Source organism: Rhinoderma darwinii, chromosome 11 (genome assembly GCF_050947455.1).
Source record: "Rhinoderma darwinii isolate aRhiDar2 chromosome 11, aRhiDar2.hap1, whole genome shotgun sequence".
NCBI classification, from domain to species: Eukaryota; Metazoa; Chordata; class Amphibia; order Anura; family Rhinodermatidae; genus Rhinoderma; species Rhinoderma darwinii.
The window spans coordinates 41,193,093-41,216,584 of record NC_134697.1 but is presented as its reverse complement, the minus strand read 5'-3'; the positions used below and the strand labels follow the sequence as shown (position 1 = coordinate 41,216,584).

General features: G+C 39.6%; 1 protein-coding gene across 2 annotated transcripts in view; it reads right to left on the bottom strand.

Moving 5' to 3' along the window:
- Nucleotides 1–6,666: 6,666 nt before the first annotated feature.
- RHOBTB1 (Rho related BTB domain containing 1) overlaps nucleotides 6,667–23,492 on the bottom strand; it is a 66,441-nt gene continuing 49,615 nt past the window's right edge. For both annotated transcript variants that reach the window (XM_075841146.1, XM_075841147.1), the window contains 7 exons: nucleotides 18,658–18,843; nucleotides 16,772–17,733; nucleotides 14,508–14,626; nucleotides 13,781–13,931; nucleotides 11,633–11,721; nucleotides 10,418–10,523; nucleotides 6,667–8,715 (listed from right to left, as the gene is read on the bottom strand). In XM_075841146.1, coding sequence (XP_075697261.1) covers nucleotides 8,543–8,715; nucleotides 10,418–10,523; nucleotides 11,633–11,721; nucleotides 13,781–13,931; nucleotides 14,508–14,626; nucleotides 16,772–17,733; nucleotides 18,658–18,843 — 1,786 coding nt within the window. In that variant the 3' untranslated portion in view covers nucleotides 6,667–8,542. The remainder of the gene's footprint in view (nucleotides 8,716–10,417; nucleotides 10,524–11,632; nucleotides 11,722–13,780; nucleotides 13,932–14,507; nucleotides 14,627–16,771; nucleotides 17,734–18,657; nucleotides 18,844–23,492) is intronic.

Here is a 23,492-nt window from a genome sequence, read left to right as displayed (position 1 = left end):
ATTTGACACTCCGTTTGGATGTTTGTAAACAGAAAAGCACGTGGTGCTTTTCTGTTTACATTCATCCTTTTGACAGCTCTTGCGCGAATCACGCAGTTCGCACGGAAGTGCTTCCGTGCGGCATGCGTGGTTTTCACGCACCCATTGACTTCAATGGGTGCGTGATGCGCGAAAAATGCACGATTATAGAACATGTCGTGAGTTTTACGCAACGCACTCACGCTGCGCAAAATTCACGCATTGTCTGCACTGCCCCATAGAGTAATATAGGTGCGTACGACACGCGTGAAAAGCACGCGCGTCACACTCGCATATATTACGCTCGTGTAAATGAGGCCTTACTGTAGTGAGATAGCTTTATGTAGCACGATTAGATAATTGTGGAATTAGTAGAATATGCGCTACAGTCGCAGTTGTCTGATACAAATTCCATTTGCTACAACCCCTGGTCGTTTCTTGAATCAAATATTGTTGAACATGATCTCTCCTTGCCGAGTTGTTCTGGATCCTGACTTTTTAAAATAATGCTGTTAGGCCTTGTTCACACAGTGCAGATTTAATGCAGATTTTGCATGCATTTTAATAAGCCAAAACCAGAATTGGATCCAGAAGAGGAGACAAATTCTGACCTTCCCTTATATAATTCTTCTATAAAGGTTTTTATCCCTGGATTTGGCTGAAAAAATACATGCAAAATCTACATCAAATCTGCACTGTGTGAACAAGACCTAAGGGTATTTCCTTTAAAAGAGCAGACCGCAAGGTTGGAAATGCCCTACTTTTCCTGTGTTAGGGCTTATTCAGACGAACGTGATGTATGTCCGTGCAACGCACAAGATTTTCACGCGCCTCGCACGGACCTATATTAGTATATGGGGCTGTGCAGACAGTCCGTGATTTTTACGCAGCGTGAGTCCACTGCGTAAAACTCATGACATGTCCGTTCTTTGTGCGTATTTCGCGCATCACGCACCCATTGAAGTCAATGGGTGCGTGAAAATCACGCGCTCCACGCGGAAGCACTTCCGTGCGACCAGCGTGATTCGCGCAACAGCAGTGAAAACTATGAATGAAAACAGAAAAGCACCACGTGCTTTTCTGTTTCCAGACATACAAACGGAGTGTCATAATGATGGCGGCTGCGCGAAAATCACGCAGCCGCACACCATATGATCATGACACACGGAGCTGTTAAGTGCCTTTTGCGCACACAAAACTCTGCGTTTTTTGCGTGCGCAAAACGCACACACTCGTGTGAATCCGGCCTTAGTCTTGTGTGTGCACAGGTGCTCTGCCCATAGCAGTCATTGATTTTGATCTAAGTACCAATTTCCCCTCAGACCTGTGTTAAAGAATGTAATGGAGGAGAAAAGCATTGAAGAATATGTGCAGAATGCCTTGAATGATTCATCGGGTATTAAAGAAGAATTTAATATTAGAAAACTCAGAGTTTTTGCTTGTCACTGCTCTTAACGGATGGTGACAAGGCTTTTCAGAGTCACTAAATTCATGATAATGTGTACTTGTGTACAGGAGCATGGAAGCAGTGGGGTCTACACCGCCAGAAAACCTGCTTAGTTACTGGAGAAGTAATGTCATGTGATATCTTGAAATTAATAAGCAGGGAATTTTGTACCTAAAAATAAAATGATGTTCATAGTTGGATGTACACCACATTCACTATTTAATATATTTTATTTTTGTGCAATGCCATATGGGATACATATTAGCAGGATTAGGTAAGTAACATTCACTATGCATAACAGATAAGGTCCGTTTATTTTTCTTTCCAAAACAGCGCCACTCTTGTCCATAGGCCGTGTCTGGTATTGCATCTCTGCCCTGTTAACGTTAATGGGACTAAGATGCAATGCTAGAAACAGCCCATGTTTCTGGAACAAAAACGACCCTTTTTTTCTAATCTTGTATAACCACTTTAAGTCATGACAGATCAGCTTCTCCACCCACAGATGTCACTACACAATCCCGACTATTAAGGTATCTTCATGGGAACTCAACACTCCAAGGTATTATGCAATAAGTGATATTTTATTTTACATATAGCGAAAAGTAGTAATCCAAAAATAGGTTTTTAACGTTTCGGTCTATAAATTCGACCTTCTTCAGACACTTCTTAAATCTCATTGCTTTATTACTAGTAACCATTTCAATGTGTGCTCTGTACCAATGTCACATCAGTTTCTCTCTCCGTGTCTTCCTCTCCCATAAACACATTTTGTACTATGTATTCTTCAAAATGATCCATGCATTGTAAAACCGATCTAGCTATAGATAAACTTCTGTATACCAGTATGTGAACTTCGATTTATCTCCACCTGAGCCTAGGGGAGATTAATATTGAATGTATATGTGTATATATTTGTGGATTTGAGCTTTTTTTTATTTCTGTGTACATGAATTTTGTAGTGTCTGAAGAAGGTCGAATGTATAGACAGTCTTTCCTTCACTGTCTGACAAGAGCTGGAGAGAGGAGAGCATGCGCGCACGCACGCACAGCTCCGCCACTGCCATGGAACAGAAGAAAAGAATGTGAAGTCTTCTTCTTCTGTTCCGCAGCGGCGGGCTTCGGAGCTGTGCGCGAGCACACGCTCTCCTTTTCTCCCCAGCTTGTCTGTGCAGCAGTGTCTATTACATGGCGCACTCAGATGCACATGTGTGGGCTAGTGAAAAGTTCCCTTTATTGGTCATCATTAGGCTCTGTTCACATTAGAGCTGTGTTCCGTTTAATCGGGAATCCTGTGTTTTAGATGGCAAGAATAGTATAGTCTGTAGCGCTATTCTTGATGTCAAAAACACTGAAACCCCAATGGAAATCTAACAAACCCCATTATAAGTCAGTGGGATTCATCAGGATTCGTTGGGATCCATTTGAAAACCGTCATACCGGTCATTACTCTGTTAAAAATAGTAACCATGACGCTAGTGTGGACAGATCCTGTAAAGGAATGTGTCATGTATTTAGCTTCATGAAGTATATTCAAGCATATAAATGATAAACAATGTGTTTGGTCTTTTATTCAATTGTTGTAGCTATTTATTTTTTGTGTAAAACCTTCCCTGGGGCGGCCATGTTGGAGACACGCATGTATTTCCTGTGTAGTCAGTACAGCAGGACGGGTCTGCTTTTTGGCAGCTAAAATGAAATCGGAGTCAATTAACATAGAAATGTCATCGATTTTTACAGTTTCCAGGAATTGATGGAGTACAGCCCCCTCCCCGAGTGACATGGGGAGATGTATACAGGGCTTTACCTGTGTGTATAGTGTTACTATCCTACCTTACCTGGGCTTCCAGCTATACAATAGAGCTGCCATAAACTTATCCACCTTCTAATGATAATGAGATGACAAAACTGACAAGTGAGCTACAGAGAACAGAAAATATCAGTCTGTCTTCTCTAGGGGCTAGTGTGAAAAGTCATATCTCAGTAGATAAACAATACAAAACATCAAAATGTTCTAAAAAAAATGTGTATAATAAAAACCTGATTTAAAAAAAAAAATCATTTTATTGAAGATTTATTCCCTTTAAGATTATATATTGCAAAAATCGTCAAACAGGTCCCAGGTGTATACTATAAGTTACATATATTTATAAATACCTAATATATCAGCATACAACTATCTAAGGCTTTGTTCACACCAGCCTCCGTTGGCAGTCCCGTAGCATGCAATTATATGGGATATATTCCACCCATCCAAACATTAGATCCAGCACTCCATAATTTTAGTTTTTTCTGCTCTTATGAGCAGAAAAACAAAAATCTTGACGGTAGCAAATCTTAATACAAACCACAGAAAACAATAATTGTATATTGAAACAAGTTTATTTTCTTAACTTTTTTTTTTTTTGCAAAATTAAAAACATAAAATAACCACAAAGATAAAGGCCATAGGCTGTATTAACCAAATGAACCAGCCACTTGGTTAAATAAACTGACATTTAAGATTACAACTGGATATTATTGCATATACCCCAGGTGCGTTCATATAGTTGTAACATTTGGCAAGTTTACAAACTGAGCTTTGGTTGTGTAAAATCGACGACTGTTACTTAATTCCTAAGGGTCACAGCAGACATCAAGGTGTGGATTTGGGTTACCAATCCAGCTTTTCAATGCGTCCTGCAACACCTAACCTCACGTAGCCTACATGAACATATATCTTTCCCCAGTTCAGACAGCAACGTCCTTATACCATTCTGCCGGGCGCACATTTTGTTGGTTATTTTTGCTGGTATATTATAACAGAGTTATCCCGTTTTCATAGCACCTGTATCTACAATGCTAAATATTAATGGCATTGCCAACATTGAACCCCTGTCAAAAACCTGAATTTAATTAATGTTATGGCTTTCTGCAACTCTGGGTAAGTAATGGATTTATATTTCATTAGGCTTAGCTTACAAATACATCATTCTTCACCTGCTACAAATAGGTGCCAAAATTTACTTTTTACAGATAATCTGTCATGGCCGGACACATTTATTGATGCAGTATCTCCTATCATGACTCCTACTGTGGATTCAGAACAAAGCCTGGACCTTGGGATCTCTGGACCATTTCCGATGTGGCTTAGAAATAGCCAACACTTTGTAAGATGTTAGTAATTTGCTTAACTGAGCGCACACAGCGGTGCAGTAAAGCAAATGTCCAATGCAACGATGTAATAGGTCAACTATATTCATATGATCCAGAGGTCTGCAGCTCAAAACTATGGTGGCATCGTGAGATATCCAGCCACGGTTCGTTACATCCTTCCGTGAAAGATTCTCTGTAAGTACTTTACCCACATTGACACGGATTTTGATTGATCTTCTCACAAGAGCATTGAAAATTCCACAAATGATTTATGCCATCTATAAAACTATTAACAAACACAACTACGAATCAGCAATGACCTTTCATTGGCCTTGTACCAGTTAGACTGTAAAAGCTAATGTCTGATTGGTTGCAATGGGTTAGAACAACTTTAGTACATAACTGCAATATTCTAATGGGTGTATCGAATAGCAACATCAATACTTATATAGTACACAGTGTAAAGAAAGAATGAATTAACAAACATTTGTAATGTGTTTTTCTTACAATACTCAACATCCTCTAGTCTACATTTTTACCTGGACTTCATTTACAATCTAATGCATGACAAGGCAAAATATCCTTGACGATAGTTTACAGTTTTATAGAGGCATTTCACATATTCAATGACATTTTCAAGTACACTTGTGATTAAGTCGTAGTCTGCATTGGCATTAGGAGAAGCATACGGACCAGACTAGGGGATATTATTTCACATAAAAGGCCACTAAGCCTAAAATACATTACATTCTATACGGAAAAATGACTCATAACATTCAAAAACATATGGGAAATCTTCCGATACCCCACAGATGCTTGATAACTACTATACATGTATACATAGGTTTTATAGGCAGACCAAGGTTCCTGTAACTAAGCCAATTCTCGTACTTAGAAATAATAGACACGACGCCAGAAAGCTCAAGGTCCATTATTGAATGGGACTAGTTCTGTGAATGTTGCCAGGGCTCTTTCCGTATAGGACTTGTATTTTAGGTTTACAATCTCCTGTTGCCTCTTCACAATGGTGGTCCACCTTTTTTTATTAGGTTCTGTGGGGCTTAAATACCACATGACTATTGTATAGCAATTATGACAAGAAGTCTGTTACAATATGTATTGTGATATATCGGCCCAGGAGCAGCTTTGATCCTCCTTCGACAATATTAATATATATTTTAATATAATTAACACTGAAAATTCACACAACAACCACTTTAAATAAGTGAAGAAAGAGAAGATAAGGAAATACTGATACACAGGAAGAATATTCACTACGTAACAAAGGGGGAGGTTCATATGCCCGCCCTGGGCACAGTGTTTCAATGAAATGCTGTGAAATCCACTTGACTACATTAGAAGTGACATCCTGGCATTTTGCCTGAAAAACACTTGTGAAAACCCATAATTTAAAGTGAACCTGACAATAATAATGGGCTGACGTAGCCACTTAATTAAGGATCCGCACGTACAATAGAAAGAAATGACATCACTGAGACATAAAGTGATGTCATAAGCCCACTGATTGGCTGTATTCTCCATAATATTTACCAGGCCATAATCTGGCCAACACCTTGCTTATATGTTACGTGGCTTTGAGAAATGTGTACATCTTTAAGAGATTGTGAATGATCCAAGTCACAAGAGAATGTAAGATGAGAAATCCAAAATTCTCTGTGTTTTCATATTCACAGTATACATTATGCAATACTTTAGCAAAATTCTGTACAGGTTCACATTAAACCACCACTAGACCGCACTGAAGGTGGAAGACCACTGTGTAATAAATGGATGATACCACATGAGATAAGTACATATTTTAGGTCACGAAGACAGTAACACATTTTCTTGCAAGTAGGGTCTATAATGTACCCTGCATATCCCTGTGAATAAAGCCCTTCTATGTTGAATATTCTAACCTAGCGTAGGCATTTTACACACAGAATATTTTTATATTCTAAGTAAGACAGTATAAAAAATAGTTTCCCTTGAAGATGGAAACCACGTCATTGCTGGGTTGTAGTGTCTCTGTTACAAGTTGATTATTGGCTATTTTTTTTTGGGGGGGGGGGGGGGGGGGAAGAGTGTGAAAATGACTTATCTTTCAATTTGGAATATATTTTTGCTTATGGCAAAATGTACTTATTCAAATTTGATTTAAGCTGTACAACATCAATTATTTCTAATTGGATATATTTTTAGCCAGAAAGCAGACAATGGAAAGAGTGGCTTGTTAATATATGCTATGCCTTTTTTTTGTCTTTTCCTTGAGAATTAAATATTGGTCAGATTTTCGAGGTATACCACAAAGCCTAACGCCACCCAAGATGTGAAACTTTGTTTGATTATAGTTAACTGCAATATCTACTCACTTCATGTCACTTAAAGGGAGGATTCAAGAAGCTGAGATATGGGGATTTCTCACACTGGAGAGCTGCTGTTTACCAGTAGTTTTATTCTTCTATCCATCAAAAAAGCATATCACAGGGGTAAAAAAAATAAATAAATAATAGTTTTGGCCCCTGGTATTGCAGTTCAGCCCTATTCACTTAAATAGGGATGAGATGCAATACCCGACACTGGCCATAGACAGGAGTGGCACTGTTTCTTTTTATCTAGTCCTGGACAACCCCTTTAATGTTTAATAATACATTTGTTATGGGAGGAACATTACCTATGACTACCAACTCTATACTGTGTTGTAGTGCATCATGCAAAACAACAATCCATATATGAAGGTGGCCATACCTTGGCAAATGTCTCACCGACAATGGGCGTTGGTGAGACGTCTACCCATGCTTGCAATCTCAGCTGTGCCTGCATATCCGGTAGTGTAGTGGTATGCGAACCCTTCTTGCTCTAAATCTCTTTTAAGTGAAGACGAGTGCTGCATGGCGTCACTCTATACTGGACGATTATCAATGAATCAGGCAGAAGTATTGGGCCATCTGTGGCCAGCCTCAACTCCCACGATCCCTTTGAGTGTGACATAGCGAGGAGTTGGATACTGAGGTTAAAGGGGTTGTTAATCATTAGCAAATTATGGCAGCTTCCTTTCAAAAACCGCCACACCTGTCCATGGTTGTGTCTAGTATTGCAGCTTGTTCAATTTAAGTAAATAGGGCTGAGCTGCAATACCACACACAACCTTTGAACAAGTGTGGCGCTGTCATCTAAGTTTTTAGGTTTTGGGTGGAGTTAGGATTCCAAATTAATGACACCATGTCTGGCTATCGGCTCTCAAGGACTAAGCTCAGCAACGTACTACAAGCGGTGAAATCAACTTCTGCCTTCTGCATTGCTTTGACTGATTATTATAAAGATCAAGCAATTTATTAATTTAAAAAAATACCTGAATCTGAAGATTTTCTGGTTTCCAAAAACTTTAAGCAGAAACGTATGCACAGACTGATAGGTTTAAACATGATTGTCGAGCTTTCCACAGCGGAGGTCAGCCTGACACACTATCCTGGATGCTACACAATGTTATCCCGAGTTTTTAAAAACACAGTACTAGCAGAGGAGATGGAGCTTGTGCTCTACAACATATCATTATTGTGTGTAAGCACTCGTCCATGTATTGGCTTAGTCGAACCAAAGAGGTTTTTCTCCAAAATACGACAGATTCCTGTATTGACCATCATGTATATCTTTTTAGATAAGTACGTCTACAGTGATTATAATGACCATTCATTTTGCCTACCAATGCATTAACCCCTCTTCTGTGACACATCAGGGTCTGCAAAGACCTTCGCCAGTTAAAGGTAACAGGATTCTTTTTTTTTTTGTTTTTTACCTGCTTGAAGTGAAATTGTGCTTTGATCTTATAAAAAACAATAAATGCACACATGTGGAGTCATATCAGTGCTTCAAAGTTAACTACTGTACAGCTTATTTTAACATTAAGACAATATTCATTTACACGTGTTTTCAAGTCACTGCTTAGGCAAAGGCTGCTGACGAAGAGCTCCAGAAACACCACTTGCGCTTTGAGCGATGTTTGTTGAGGACGTGGTCTTCCTTCTCCCGCTCCTTCTTCACTCTCTGGTAGTGGTCTTCTTCTTTTAAATACCAAACTGGTGGCCAACGCTGTCTTTCAAAATATTCCTGGTTTTCTAAAAAAAAAACAAGGAACATACAAACACGGCCTGTTAAAATAGAAATGTGTATATGGACGAGTGTTTAACGAATGATGGCTTCTATTTTCAACCTTCTATTCCATGATGATGAAAGGAAACAGTGGAAAAGGGGATCATTGCATATGGATAATCTATTTTGTCAACTCTGTATTCAAATTTTATTTTTAAGCAATAGTTTTTATTAAACATTCCTCATGTAAAGTCCATACACAGTAATCTACCCACAGACGAGGAATGAACAATGGTGTAGTATGAAGCGGGCAAATACGTGTAAGAAAAAAGTACATCAATTATAAGAACCATAATAAATATTACCACATACTCCGATTCCAAGAAAAAGGTAATTTGATAGTAAGGTCTCTAAAATAACACTAGCCGGTCATACACATTAAGATGTCTGATCTGTAATTTGTGACACATCTGCTAGTTCTTAAAGAGGCTCTGTCACCACATTATAAGTGCCGTATCTCCTACACAATCTGATTGGCGCTGTAATGCAGATAACAGCAGTGGTTTTTATTTTGAAAAACAATAATTTTTGAGCAAGTTATGAGCAATTTTAGATTTCGTTTCTTAAAGATCAACTGGGCGTGTTTTTACTTTTGACCAACTGGGTGTTGTACAGAGGAGTGTATGACGCTGACCAATCAGTGACGAACCAGTGTCATACACTTCTCATTGTTCCAGCCCAGCTTCTTTCACTGATTGGTCAGCGTCATACACTTCTCTTCACAACGCCCAGTTGGTCAAAAGTAAAAACACACCAGTTGGTCTTTAAGAAACAAATTAGCATAAATCTAAAATTGCTCATAACTTGCTAAAAAATGATCGTTTTTCAAAATAAAAACCACTGCTGTTATCTACATTACAGTGCCGATCAGATTATATAGGAGATAGGGCGCTTATAATCTGGTGACAGAGCCTCTTTAAACTGGATATACTCAAGATAAATGTTGGTTCAATCTGTCGATTACGGTATGATTGTCCAACAATCTCATGTGGGGGTCTTCTTGATTCTTCCCCTATCCTTTGTTTCCGAGGAAGATAAGCCACTGCCAGATGGGTCTGGCAGAGTCTTCTTCCCCTCTCTCCATTAAAATACACATTCATTCTCAGCATTGCCGAGCGTGCATGTGTAAAGGGGTTTCGGGAGAAATAGCGGTCAGAAAAACTAGGGTTCAGACAACAGTTATCTAAAGTGTATGGCCGATTTTAGACCCACTCAGCTGGAAGCACAGTAGGGGTCTGAATCTTTCCATTTCTATAAGAAAAGGGAAGGTTTTAAGTAAATGATTTGTTTCATACGGCGAAAATATCAGAATATGTGGGGCAAGCAGTTGTCGTGAGATTGAAGAAAAATGGAAATCATTTTACCATTTCATAAATGAAGACATAGAAAATAGCTGAAAATCACCTTGACAGATGGGCGTTTGAGGGAGATGTTAAAAATAGAAATGATGACTTGTCTACTGTGGGAAGTAGAGCAAAAATGATTGAAAACAACCAATCACAAAAAATAAACATGTGAGCCACAAAAAAATACTGCTAATATGTTACACTGTCCTGACAATGTAACACTATGTAGAAGCGCCCTGTGATGTATGGCCGGCTTTACAGCTACGCTACTGTATACACAGAGAAAAAGCCACTTTGTGTCTGAGCTCCTATAGGTACCTACCGATTGATTTTGATTTGATTTCCTTCCGGAATTTCGAGCAGACGCTGTTGTAATTGGTACAGATGTGGTGCAGGCACCAGGCCGCCAGCTGATGTGCATTGTGGAACTGTAAGACAAACGTTGCAAAGTTATAGAAGTCCAAGTGTATACTATAGAATAATACATTGCTGTCTAGGTAAATGTACTGTAAACCACATCAGTTACATTGTAGCAGTATGGTCGCAGATAAGGAAGAACTCTTCTTTCAAGTTTGTCAGCCATGGCTAAGATATCTAGGGACGATCTCTTAAGTTTATTTGGCCTCTAGGATACTCAACCCTCATTCTTCTACCTTTCCCTTTTTTTTCCCCCTTCTTTCTTTCCCTTCCCTTTTGTCTCCCCTCCCCCTATTCTTTGTTTTCCTTCTTAACTAGAACAGGATAGAAAAAGAGACACGGCGCCACATGGTGCAAAATAAAAGCTGGGTAAAGCAAGGGAGCACACTTGTAAGGAATATGCTCACCTTGATCAGTAGACACTGGTGGGTGTCAAAAACGCATTGAAGCTGCTGCCAGGTCTATAACACAGCAAACGGAGTTTGTTGTCCAAAATGAGACTTGATAAAATAAAAAAGTTTGGACCACCGGCGCTGCTAGGTGAAGGTTTTAATGACAAGGGCTACGCGTTTCAGCACCGTACTGGTGCCTTCATCATTAAAACCTTTTCTGTGATGTCCGTTTAATAGTCCTTGCATTACTCCTTCACCTAGCAGCGCCGGTGGTCCAAACTTTTTTATTTTATCAAGTCTTGTTTTCCTTCTTGACCTGTAGCAATATATGGTATATATTTGCCTATTACAATTTGATTTATGAAGACTACCCCTGGCTGCTACTTGTACTGTTTATCGAATGTTTTTTTTTTTTTTAAATCTTCAATATAAATTATTGAAACACAATTACATTGTAGCTGTCATTAAACAGTTTACAGCTCAAATCTGACCGATTGCTATGGGTTATATAAAAGCAACATTTGACATTATGTCCGGTTCTGAATATCTATATCTCCCTCATCCGATCAACACAATTCCAGGACTGCCTGATCTTTAGCCAAGATAATCTCTGCTAAAAGATAAAGACATTTACATCTGCTCTCCTCTCCCTCTCTCCTGTCGTTTGCCTTTGGTGCTTATACAGTTTTATCCCTTGTGCTTGATGGGGACGTAACTATTATACAAACCTGGGCAATTTCCAGATAGATCAGCACATCCTGATCAATATCCACCGCGTTCACTGCAGCCTTGGTCAGCTCCTGCACAGCATGTTGTTCTGCAGGACAAAGCACATTTTACACTCTGTGACAACTATTATAAATAATATAAATATTTCTCGCCATCAAAAAATACATGCAAAGCAGATTCTATTAATACTCTACATACAATATGACCTTAAAATCAAGCAGAATTGTAATGTGGATCGGCACTTCCTTTAAAAAGATTATGTAACACTATAGAACTGTGGAGCTGGGGGGGTACCCTATGGCGCTCTGGCTGCACAGCTAACTGGGAGTTGTAGTTGTATGCACATAGAAAAGAAACTGGCTGTGTTTACAAAGGCACAAATAACGCTCCATAGTAACCCAATTTACTCAGAATCCCTGTATATACCTATATATGGTATATAAAGAGACACCTAGAAGAAGAAATAAAATAGCTTGTAGACATTTAGCGATTTTTACAATTGTAAGGTAAGACTTTATGCTGCTTTGGCATGTAAATATTGCTAGATTGAGTATTAGGCCAGGGATACACGGTGATAAAAATAAATAAAATTGTGATGTGTCTGTGATTTGTGTCACACGACTATTTTAGGGCACGAGCTGGTTGCGATAGCATTCGATTAGGGCTTTGCGACATCCAAAAGAAATCTAAAAAAAGAAAAATCACAACAAGTTGCAAATAATGTGCAGCTGCGTGCAACTTACATTGAAGTCTATGCTGGAAAAGTGGCATGGGACGTGCAATCTGCAACCGAAAATCCAGTAAATGTGGATTTTTTGCGACTATTGTGTCGTGATCACATCATGTCGCATGTAGTAACACGACCACATTCATAAGCATTGCTGGTGTCAACCCTGCGATCTTCGCGGCGAACGACCAATATCCCCGTGTAGCCCCAGCCTACTATAGTATCTACCTTATTAGCAGTATACCTAGCCATACTTTGGGGAAACTAGGGATTTTTTTTTTTTTTTTACTTGCCCACAGACATAATGTTGTCCTGCTGGCAGTTATCCCCATCAGATCTACCATTAACATGCAGGTTCAGCTCACCTGAATATACATGTAAGGCACTCTGCACGTGGCCGTGCCCGTAATCATGGTCGGTGATTATGGGCAAGGCCGGCCGCAGACAGTCACCCGTATTTGCGGGCCGTGTTCCCATTATAAAGTAGGGGATCACGGTCTGTAAAATCAAAGTATAGGACATGTCAGTTCTACCGCCCAGACACCTTCCCGTAAATATATGGGAAGGTGTCCGTGGAAAATAGAAATTAATGGGTACGTACATTGAGCCGCAATTGCGGTCCGTAATGGCGTATCAAAATTACGGCAGTGTGCATGGGGCCTTATTGTTTATGAAAGAGGGACGTAAGATCGCTTATATATCCCAGTAACAGCCTCCCTGGAGGTATGTGGAAGGGGAAAAAAAAGAATCCGCTAAAAAAAACACTTAACTAAATTAACCTTCCTCCGTAAAGAAGATGCGTAAGGGTGTCTTAAAACCTCAATACAATTGTTGGTGGCTTAGCAGTCCCATGTTTGAAACAAAGTATATATATATATATTTACTGTGAAGTGAACTGCAAACTGCTGTGCTGTAGACACTGTGAATATTATTAGTAGCAAACTATAACATTTGGGAATTGCTATTTATGTTTCTAATTTTTAGCTTGAAAAGAGGAGCCTCAAAAGTATCCAAATATGTTGCCTGAGCCAACAAGATCAAGTCCAAAACCTGTCCGGGTTCACATCTGTGTTCGGGTTTCCTTTGCTCTTCTCCATCATAGGAGCATAGCAACAAAAATACTGGAAGCTCAGGATCTGTTGCATGACGGAAACAAACGGCATCCGATGGAACCCATTCACTTCAATGGGTTTTGTCGAGACTCAGAAATGGTTTTTGCCATTTTGCTACAGCATGCTACATACACTATTTTGTCTGGAAAAAACAACAGAATCTGTGACGGAGGCCCCTAAAGGAGCTTCCAACGCAGATGTGAACAGGCCCTAAGCTCCGTGTGCCGCCTTTTACTTAGTTCTGATCATAGTAGTTTGGTAAAAAAAAACAATGAAATAATAAAGTTATATGGTAATATCGCACTTACCGGTGACAGCCACCAAATGTGGAAGGCAGATTCTGTTTGCCAGTGCAATCAGCTCCAGCGGGTCCATGTCTGATGTGCACGACAACTGCTTGGTGTAGAGATAGTCTAACACCGCTTGCATTGAAGATTTGCTTACATTAGGTAGGACAATCTGCAAGCAAAACAAATACAGGATTGACGATGAACAACCATCGAATCAGAATAACTTGGACACAAAAGATAAAATGTTCTTCTTTGTCACCCATACCAATTGGATACTATAGAGTCACCTGTATACTTTAACAGTTTGTGCAATTCCTACCAGTGGCATACAGAGAAGAGAGGGCTCCATAGCAAAGATCAAAATAGGTCCCATTTATGGTGCTGGATTTTGCCTCCTAGGAATTCTGATGTTCGTTTCCCACTCTATGCCCTTCGATGACCCTTGGGCAAATTCAGCTACCCCTTGTTTGCTAGCAATACAGCTCCTCTGGAAAGGGGACTCCTGCACAGGTTCTAACCATGCAACTCCACAGGGGATGGGACTGACCAGGGTTGATCCCCCCTGACTCTAAGGACTCCATAGTCTGCCTCTATGGTATATATGGACTTGATTACTAGAGTATAAAATTGTGTATATATGCAGAATATGTATAAATGTATTAAAGATGCGTATTAAATTCAAGAAACACCTTAAAAAAGTAGCAAGGAAAACACAACACTCCCCTTAGCCTTAAAATGTATATACCTCATTATTTGCACTTTCCACAAATGAACCTCCAAACATTGCAGCCATCCATTCACAGCTACAGATTAGAAGCGGCTTATGGGCATTGATGCATCCATCATCCAATTTAAATGTCACATCTGGAACCAAATATAGAAACATGATCACTAAGCCTGTAGCGACACAGCTTCCAGGAATACAGGGAACGGTGTCAGAATAAGAGCAAAGGAGGAGAGACTATGTTATAATTTCACAATGCTCCCGGGTATGAATGAAACATGTGCCCCATGTGGTGTCAAAAAATCATCTTCTATTGTTTATGTCTTTCATAAGAAGTACACAAAATGGAAAATAGCTTTTTAGCGCTGCTATCACTCTAACCTGAAGGAACGAAGAACTATTCTATATATAATTCAAAGTAACTGTACATTAGCGTTTGTACCTAGCAATTGTTTACCGTCATAGATACGCAATTGCATGGCGCAGTAACTCTTAGCAGACATTTAGGTGTTAGTTAACCTTGTGAAGGGTCACCACTATACTCCAGCCACTAAACAGCACCCTCAACTTCTCATAGTCGTTCACTCACCTATCACCAGTTGTCGGATTGGCCGAAATGGATCGCAAGGTTATTTAATAAATGCCCTAATTTAAAGAGGACATGTCCCTTGACAGATCCTCTTTATGGGAATAAGTTGCCTATAAAACAGCAGACACAGGCTGACTGAATGGCAGGGAAGCTGCTACATCCAGGATTTGCAGTGGCGTCCAAGCTCTCTAAAACTGGATCACTCTCACATGAAGAAGATGATTCTGGTGATTGGTATTCATTAAGGAATTATTATTTATGGAGTTCTCTAAAAAAAAAGTTGCAGGTTTACCGCAGTTGGGCCAACGCCTTAATGTAGTCTCGATTTTCAACATTTTATCTAACATTTTTATTTATATACTTAATACTATATGAATTACAACAATAGGATTTGACCCTATTCCGTAAGTGCAGATGTTTCAGATAGATGTCTTTTTTGAGTGGTTAACCAGTTCAGGACCGGGCTATTTTGAGCCTTCAGGACCAGACACCGTTTAGCCATTTTTAGCACGTGTTAGTTAAATGGCTATAACGTTTTTATTTGTTGGGCTAACGACGTGATTTTTGCGACATTTTTTCCATAGACAATGCAGGTTTCATTTTTTATCGTTTTTATACACACCTTTTTTGCGATTTTAGAATTTTTATTCATAAAGTTTGAAAATAATAGTAAAAAAATAAGCTTTTTAACGTTTCAGCTATTTTTTTGGGGTAATAACATAGTTTTAACCTAAAATAGACCTTTTATTTGTGATCGTCATTGTCTACCGTAAATTTTAATATATTACATGTCTATATTAGGGTAATTGGTTCAGCGCTAGCGTTACAACAATGATTGGCGGGGGGAACATGTTTTTTTTGGGGTGGGTATTTTATGTGTATTTATTATTTAATATTTTTTTGCACTTTACTTTATTATTTTTTTATTACTGTGGTCTGTCCCCCAAAGGTCAAAGAAGACCTTTGGGGAACTTTATATATATATTTTTTCTTTCTTTTACACCATCTTTTCCACTGTAACTGGAGCTGCACAGCAGCCCCAGTTACAGGGGAAATCAGCCCTCTCATAGTGACGATTGTCACTAATAGGGCTGTGCTGGGTCTTGTAAGACCTAGCAGCAGTCTGTCACTAACGACACCCGGCGATCATGTGACCTGTCACATGATCACCGGGAGGAATAGAGACAGCGCTGCTGCTGTCTCTATTCCTATACACAGCGTTCATTGAGCGCTGTGCAAAAACACATCGGAGAAGACAGAAGCAGTGAAAGCTGCTCCTATCCTCTCCTCAGGGTCCCCGGCAGTCACTGACAGCCGGAGACCCGACATTCAGCTGCCCGATCGCGCGGGCAGCAAGTTAAAACCCGAGCCGTAAAAAGTCTATGGCTCGGGTTTTAAGGACCCTGACCGCAGGCCGTAAATATACAGCCAGCGGTCGGGAACCAGTTAATGACTTGCAAGTATACTTCTCACAAGATAATTAAAATACTCTTGAGAAAAGGGATTAGCAGCTTCACGATAAATTATAAGTAGATATGAGCAAAGCATGAGGTCAAAGACGTGACAGAGCTGAAAAGGGGTCATGAGGGCTATAAACGTGACCTGCAAAAGTACGAGATCTACAAATCCAGTACTCGAAGAGGTGTTTAACAGACGGCATGGATTAATGGAAATCTAATCAAAAGAAAATACTCACCGGAAAAGGTTGACTTGGACAGACATTCTTTGATTCGATTTGCTTTCCTGACGTGAAACGCTTTTGTAATCTCCTGGTTCATAAAGGCTTCTTTGTTTGTGATGTTCTCTACCATCATTCGCAAATCAAATACTTCTAGAATTTCTGCAATTTGTGCTACTCGCATTAAACCTTTTTCATTTTCATCTAGCTGTCCTGTGTATAGAAACCGTAATACAGTTTTAAAAGGCGCATACTGTATAGAGGAGTCCATTCGGACCACAGTCATCGAACAAGTCCTATTAGAGACTGGGTTGACCATCAGTTCTTGGTGCAAACTTTGAAAGCCTTTGCTCCAAGATGACAAAGCAACACATCCTTCCTCGTCACAATCTGAAGTCAGTAAGGTATCATCGCTTCTTGAAATCCGAAGACAGGCATTTGATGGTTTCAAGGAAGCCCCATCGATGTCCTCATCTGTATCAAGGCTTAATGTCCGCAATAATAAATCCTTTGTAGGCTTTTCCTTCTTGCAGAATCTTTCCACAAGATTTTGAGACTCTTCGTGTTCCATTAAAAAAAGGTCATAAAATTTTGAAGAGGAGGTAGCAAGGTAAATTTTATGAGCAAAGATCCGTTTTTGGTCCTGAAGGACAAACATGACATCTGCACACAAATGATTGTCCAGTAAATCTCCAGCATCATTAATGTTAGACTCGCTAGATTCAGGTATCTTTATAACTGGCGGTGGTGATTTAGGGGGGAGGAATGGAGCTTGTAGAAAAGGTCTTTGAACTCTCTTCAGATGGGACTTCCAAAATTGAAGATGTCTCCTGGAGATCAAAGCAGCCCTGATTGCATTGTCAAACACATCCTTTATCCCAAACTGGTCAAAAACACTGGTTTCGTAATATGGGATCCCAAGTTCCTTTGCAACTTCTCTTCCCCTTTCTGGTGGCAAAATATCTCCTCTTTTAATTGGTCTGTAATTGAAACAAAACATAATATTGAATGTATTGTTAGCAAACCCTTTACTGAACGCTCAACACTATCATAAGCACGTATGAAGGCACCTATTGTGATGGAACTTTTGTAATAAGGGTGTTCACAACGAATAATTTTCTGCTATAATGGGGAGCACTGGTAAAGTGAGAACTGCCAATCTGAACCATGACTGTGCTCAAGATGTTTCCCACTACCCTTGCCACAAATAGGTTTAGAGGGAATGTAGGGGCTTGAACGTTTTGCCCGGTTGCAAAGTGTCATAGGCCCAAATGTAGGATCATATAAAACCCTAGTTAAGAAAAAAAAAATGCCCCAAGGTAACATTCACAGGTCATGTCAGACTGCAGTAACATACATATATATATATTTGTATCTTAAAAAAATGTAAAGAGGACCTGACAGCTCTTCTGATATTATATTATGATTTTATTAAAAACTTGTTTTCCCTATAAAAAAATAACGATGCTCGAGGTCGTATTCATAGAACTCTGTGTTGTGCCATTCCTCTGTTATTCCTACTGGAAATGTATAAATAAATTAGGTGAGCATTAATATTCCCTCTATCGATAGGGTGTCTCCGTACACACTTTGACACTGTCAGAATTGTTTGGAAAGTGTCAGACTGTGTAGGTATTCGCCTATGATAAGGGGTCTGGTAATAATAAGTTGTGAATTTATTTACACATTTTCAGGATGAATAACAGAGAAATTGCACAACACAGAATTCAAATAAAATATGGTCCAGTGCTAAAACAGGAATTTTAGGAGAGCTGACCGGTCCTCTTTAAAAATATTAAAGAAAAAGTAGAAATTATTATCAGTTAAAAAATAAATGCAAAAATCAGCGCATGACTTATAGCCTACACCTAACAATGGGCTAAAATAAAGCTTATCGCTTTTACCTGGCTAATGGTCGCCTTGCCCTGTTAACAGCTTCAAGATCGGCATAACGCAGGTCCAGCTGGCAGCCAACAAGAATGACAGGTGTGCGGGGGCAAAAATGTTTGATCTCCTGAGCCCACATTGTTTTCACGTGGTTTAAGGAATTTGGATTTGCAATTGAGAAACACAGGACAACAACATCGGATCTAAAAGAGAAAGCACCGCAGATTTAAAAATGTGAAAACAGTACGTTATTAAAGGAAATACATCACCTAAAAATGATCAATTGTTTAAATTGAAGTTTTTATGTTAAATAGACTTTTAAGAATTGTTGGTGGTTTTTTTTCTATGCCATTATCTATATTAAAAAATAATACTAAAATCTTGCAGATTTCACTCTGGCCACTGAGCCTCACACTAGACTGACACTTCCTTTTCTGTAGAGATCACTTCTCAGCAGTCATCTCATTATCATTACAGGCAGGATTACAATGACAGCTAACACCTTTTTATAGAGATAACACAGGATCCACCACTGATCATAGGTGATGGACACAGTTCTCCTCCTATCTCTTCCTGCACAATGACCTCTGCACAGGTCACAGAGCATGCCCAGAACACTCTCCCATAGAAGTCAATGGGTCATCTTCCGTATACAGATTACTATAATCCATGTGGCTGCTGCAAAGCAGATCTCTAAATGCTGCGAACAGCAGCTCAGGAAAGATGGCTGCCCCCATAATCATCTACAGAAAATAGAATTAAAAAAAATCTAAAATAAAAACATATATATATATATATATATGATATCTTCCCTTTAAAATTGTTCCCCAGATTTAGCTCGGGAGCCTCATGTGGCTTACATGGTCCCTGATGTTAACAATATGCTAAGATCCATATGACTTTTTCCCTTCTAATACCAAACACTACCTGTCACATCCTAAAGTTGCTTGCAAACTAGAAGAGGTTGGGGACCTCTGCCCTAGACTATTGCTAAAAACTTTACTGCAATAAAGTGCCCTAGGTGGCGAAATGAAGAGAAATATTGAAGAGCAACTAATTTGAAAAAACTTTTGTTATAGGTCATAGAGACATATCAGAAGTTTTGATGCTCTATGTGAGCTATCGTCAGCCTATCAAGAAGCGCCAATCATAGCCAAAGGTGCACAGTGCTACGCTTCGTTTCAGTGAATGTGTTGGCCTCAGCACCCAGAGCTCCACCGATCAAAAGTTCTAAAATGTATCAATGCCATATCAAAAGTTTTTTCAAACTACAGTTAGTCTTTAATTACATGCGGTATGGTTTCCAGTATATGTTGATTCTTTACCATTATAGGAATGTACTGTGAGTTCCATAGGGGTTCTTTACTATAGTATCTGGCCAAGCAACATATATGAATCCAACCCACAAGATAGTTCGCTCCATTTTGTGCATTCAGTTGGCGCACTTTCGTCTCAGACAGGTGATGGGTTCATCCCTGGCACTAGATGTGCAATAGGGGCAAACACCTGTATTGTAACTGACCATGTGCACCCCTTCTTGTGTTGTTACATGTTCTCATAATATTGGATGCATAGGCTAATGCTCGGCAATAACATAAAAAAGGCTGTGCAATATTCCTACACAAAAGTGCTAAATATATACAATAAATTCACTGGGACGGAGACTCGGCTTCCAACACAGACAAGCTGTAGTTATTAACAGTAACAAACGTTCTATTTTAAATCCTGTTATCACCCCAATACTGTATGAGTTAATATATAAACAACAGATCCAAGAACTAATTGCCTCGTGATCATACACCTCCTGTTCTTTTTCTAGATTTCAACAGAATGTCAGGAAGATCACGCTAGACAGTTTCTAAAAATAATATGCTAATTTACTAACACTGCAGGTTTCTCCTCGTTAGAATAAAAAATGGCAAATATAAAATATCTGACGTCTCGCTGTTTCGGTTGCCTGCAAACTGTTAAAAGGGCACCGCCTTACTAATTACGGGTTTATTACGGCAATAATTGGGCTCTTTAATTTAATAATAAAATGCATTTGGCAAAGGTTGATGAGCACGAGTGACTTGTTACAGTCTCCTAAATGGATGTTAACAAAATCAATACGGCTACACTGAGCAGACCTCCTCTCGGCTACACAATAGGCACCCCGTTTAATATTGTTTAGGACATGATTACATTCCTGGTTTTCTCAGCTGGGTAGCGGCGTAAGCTCGCTCATTACTGGCATATATCACATGACCGCCACTGAAACAGAAGTGCTGATCTCTAAAGCCCATTGCTACTAATCTACGTCATTTCAGCCTCTACAATAGTAATTGTAGGGAGTTTAAAGAGCACAGTTGGGTTCAGGAACACAATAACCATTCATTCATGGATGAACCTTAAACGCTAGGTTATTTAACTGCTTTCTTAGCTTTATCTTCACAGAACACAATGTAAGTTGTTGAATAATTTTTTTATGATAATACTTGCATATAGGTATTGTTTTAGTAAATGTTACAGTAAGGAGTCATGCACACGATCGTATTTTTGCGGCCATATACTATCCGCAATTGTGGAACCACAATTGCGGATAGTATAGAACACATGCTAACCTACGGGCTGATGCACATGACCGTGGTTTCCACGGTCCATGCATTGCCCGGACCGCAAAAAAATATAAGACATGTCATTATACGGGCTCATTAAAATGAATGCACATCTTGTGTGTGCACAGTCCTTGATGGCAGACGGCCTGCGGATGACACTTCGCGGCCCGTCCGTGCCGTAATCACGGACTGAGTACACAGCTACGGCCTTGCACTTGTATTTTTAGTTAAGCAGTCAGGTATGTAATGAAAAGTTCTAATTTCTAATATATGTTGTGTATCAATTTCTCATTATTTTCAAGATCTTTACTTGCTGTCAGTGAATGGAATCTTTCACGGTTTACATTCAGAGCCTGCTAAGCTGTCCTATTTATGTCAACAACACAAATGCGTGGCTCGATAATATACTGAACTCTTAAGTAACGATCCCTACTCGATCCCTGTTTAAGCAGATTTTCAGGTTAGGTTTTGAGGTTCAACAATAACGCATCCATTCACAGACAGCAAGAAAAAAAATTGTGAGGAATTGATACACATAGTAATTATACATTTGCAGACCTTCTCACAAAACCCCTTTAATTTGGGACTTACTTTGCAGCGAATTCCACCTTTTAAAGAACACTTTCTTTTTATCTATAAAGGTCCAAATTTTGTGCCGCTTCATTTTTTTAAATATATTTTTACAGCGATAAGGGCTCTTATTTCTGAGCTATAGCTCCAACTGACTTGCAATGAAAGCATTAAATGATAACATTGTGGTTTCCTGCAGTTACCACTGGAGGGACATCACGATCTTACTGCATACTGTACATAGAGTCCAATGTATAAACATTATGCAGCAATCTCCCTCTTGTGGTGGCTGCTGGCAAGAAGACTTCTTTAATTCTATGTCAATACAGGGCATTTGGAGCTTTAAAGATATATAAAAAAATAAATCAGAACAGACTTGTGTTAAAAAGTGGAAACTCATTTTTAATCTGGAATGCCATCACTTCTCCAGACGTATATTATTGCAGAGGTTAGCAACCCGTCGATCGTCAACGGGTGCCGAGAAATCTGCAGTACTCACCAGTAGCCATCCTCTGCACATAGTGTTGACATACTGCCACTCGTGCAGAGGAGCTTGGGAAGGGGGCGAGCTCCACTGCTCCAGATTTAACGTAATAGTCAGCATGTTTGGAAAAGGGTGGACGACATGAGGCTGCTGCTAATGAGGGCACTAATGTTGGTAGTCTGGAGGAGCATTATTACAATTGAGGGCACTATGAGAGGCACTGTTACTAATGGGGGTACTTGTAGAGGAGCACTATTACTAATAGGGGCACTGTGGCGGAGCATTATTACTAACCAAGTCACTGTAAGGGGAACGGTTACTAATGGGGGAACTGTGGGGGAGCACTAACAATGGGGCATTGTAAAGGAGCACTATTACTTATGGGGCACTGTGGGGAGCAATATTACAAATCAAGGCACTGAGACTAATTGGGGCACTGTAGGAGAGCGATATTACTATGGGGGCACTTGCTAATGGGGCTCTCCGGGGGAGCATTATTACAATTGGGGCATTTTGCTTTGCACAATTCTTTTTGGAAGCACTGGTTGAGCACTATTACTGACAAGGGCACTATCTACTTGCTAAAATATTTTTGGAGGGCAGATAGCAGGCATTTTTACGGTGTATGAGGCACTATCAGATTGGCACAACAATTTTTGGAAGACACTGTTTGTGGCACTAATTACTGTAGGGGGCACTATCTGTGTGGTACTAGTATTTTTAGGGGGACTATCTCTACAGCACCTATATTTCTGCAGTACAGTATTTGGGGCACTAAGCAGCACAGCAGGCACTTTATTATTAGTAGCAGCAAGGTGACGCTGTTAGGGTACGAGGATAGGGAGTTTGTGCTGAGATGTTGGGGAGGATGATGGAAAAGTGAGAAACAGCTGGACAGGACTTGGTGGAGAAGATGAGGAAAGTGAATGCCTACCATGAAAAAAGATGTCACCTGTGAGTGACTTGATGTAATTGTTGTGTATTTTGCCTGTGACTGCGTCTGATCAGTGTTGGATTCTCCTATATGTTATGTAGCGATAAACTGAATTTTGGATTCTCCTATATGTTATGTAGCGATAATCAGAATTTAAAATGTAATATCCATCCAGGGAATGAGTCCTTTAAAACCCTAGCAACGCCCCTGATGACTTCCACAGCTTTGCCCCCTGTCACAACTCGGCACCAAGTAGATCTCAATTCC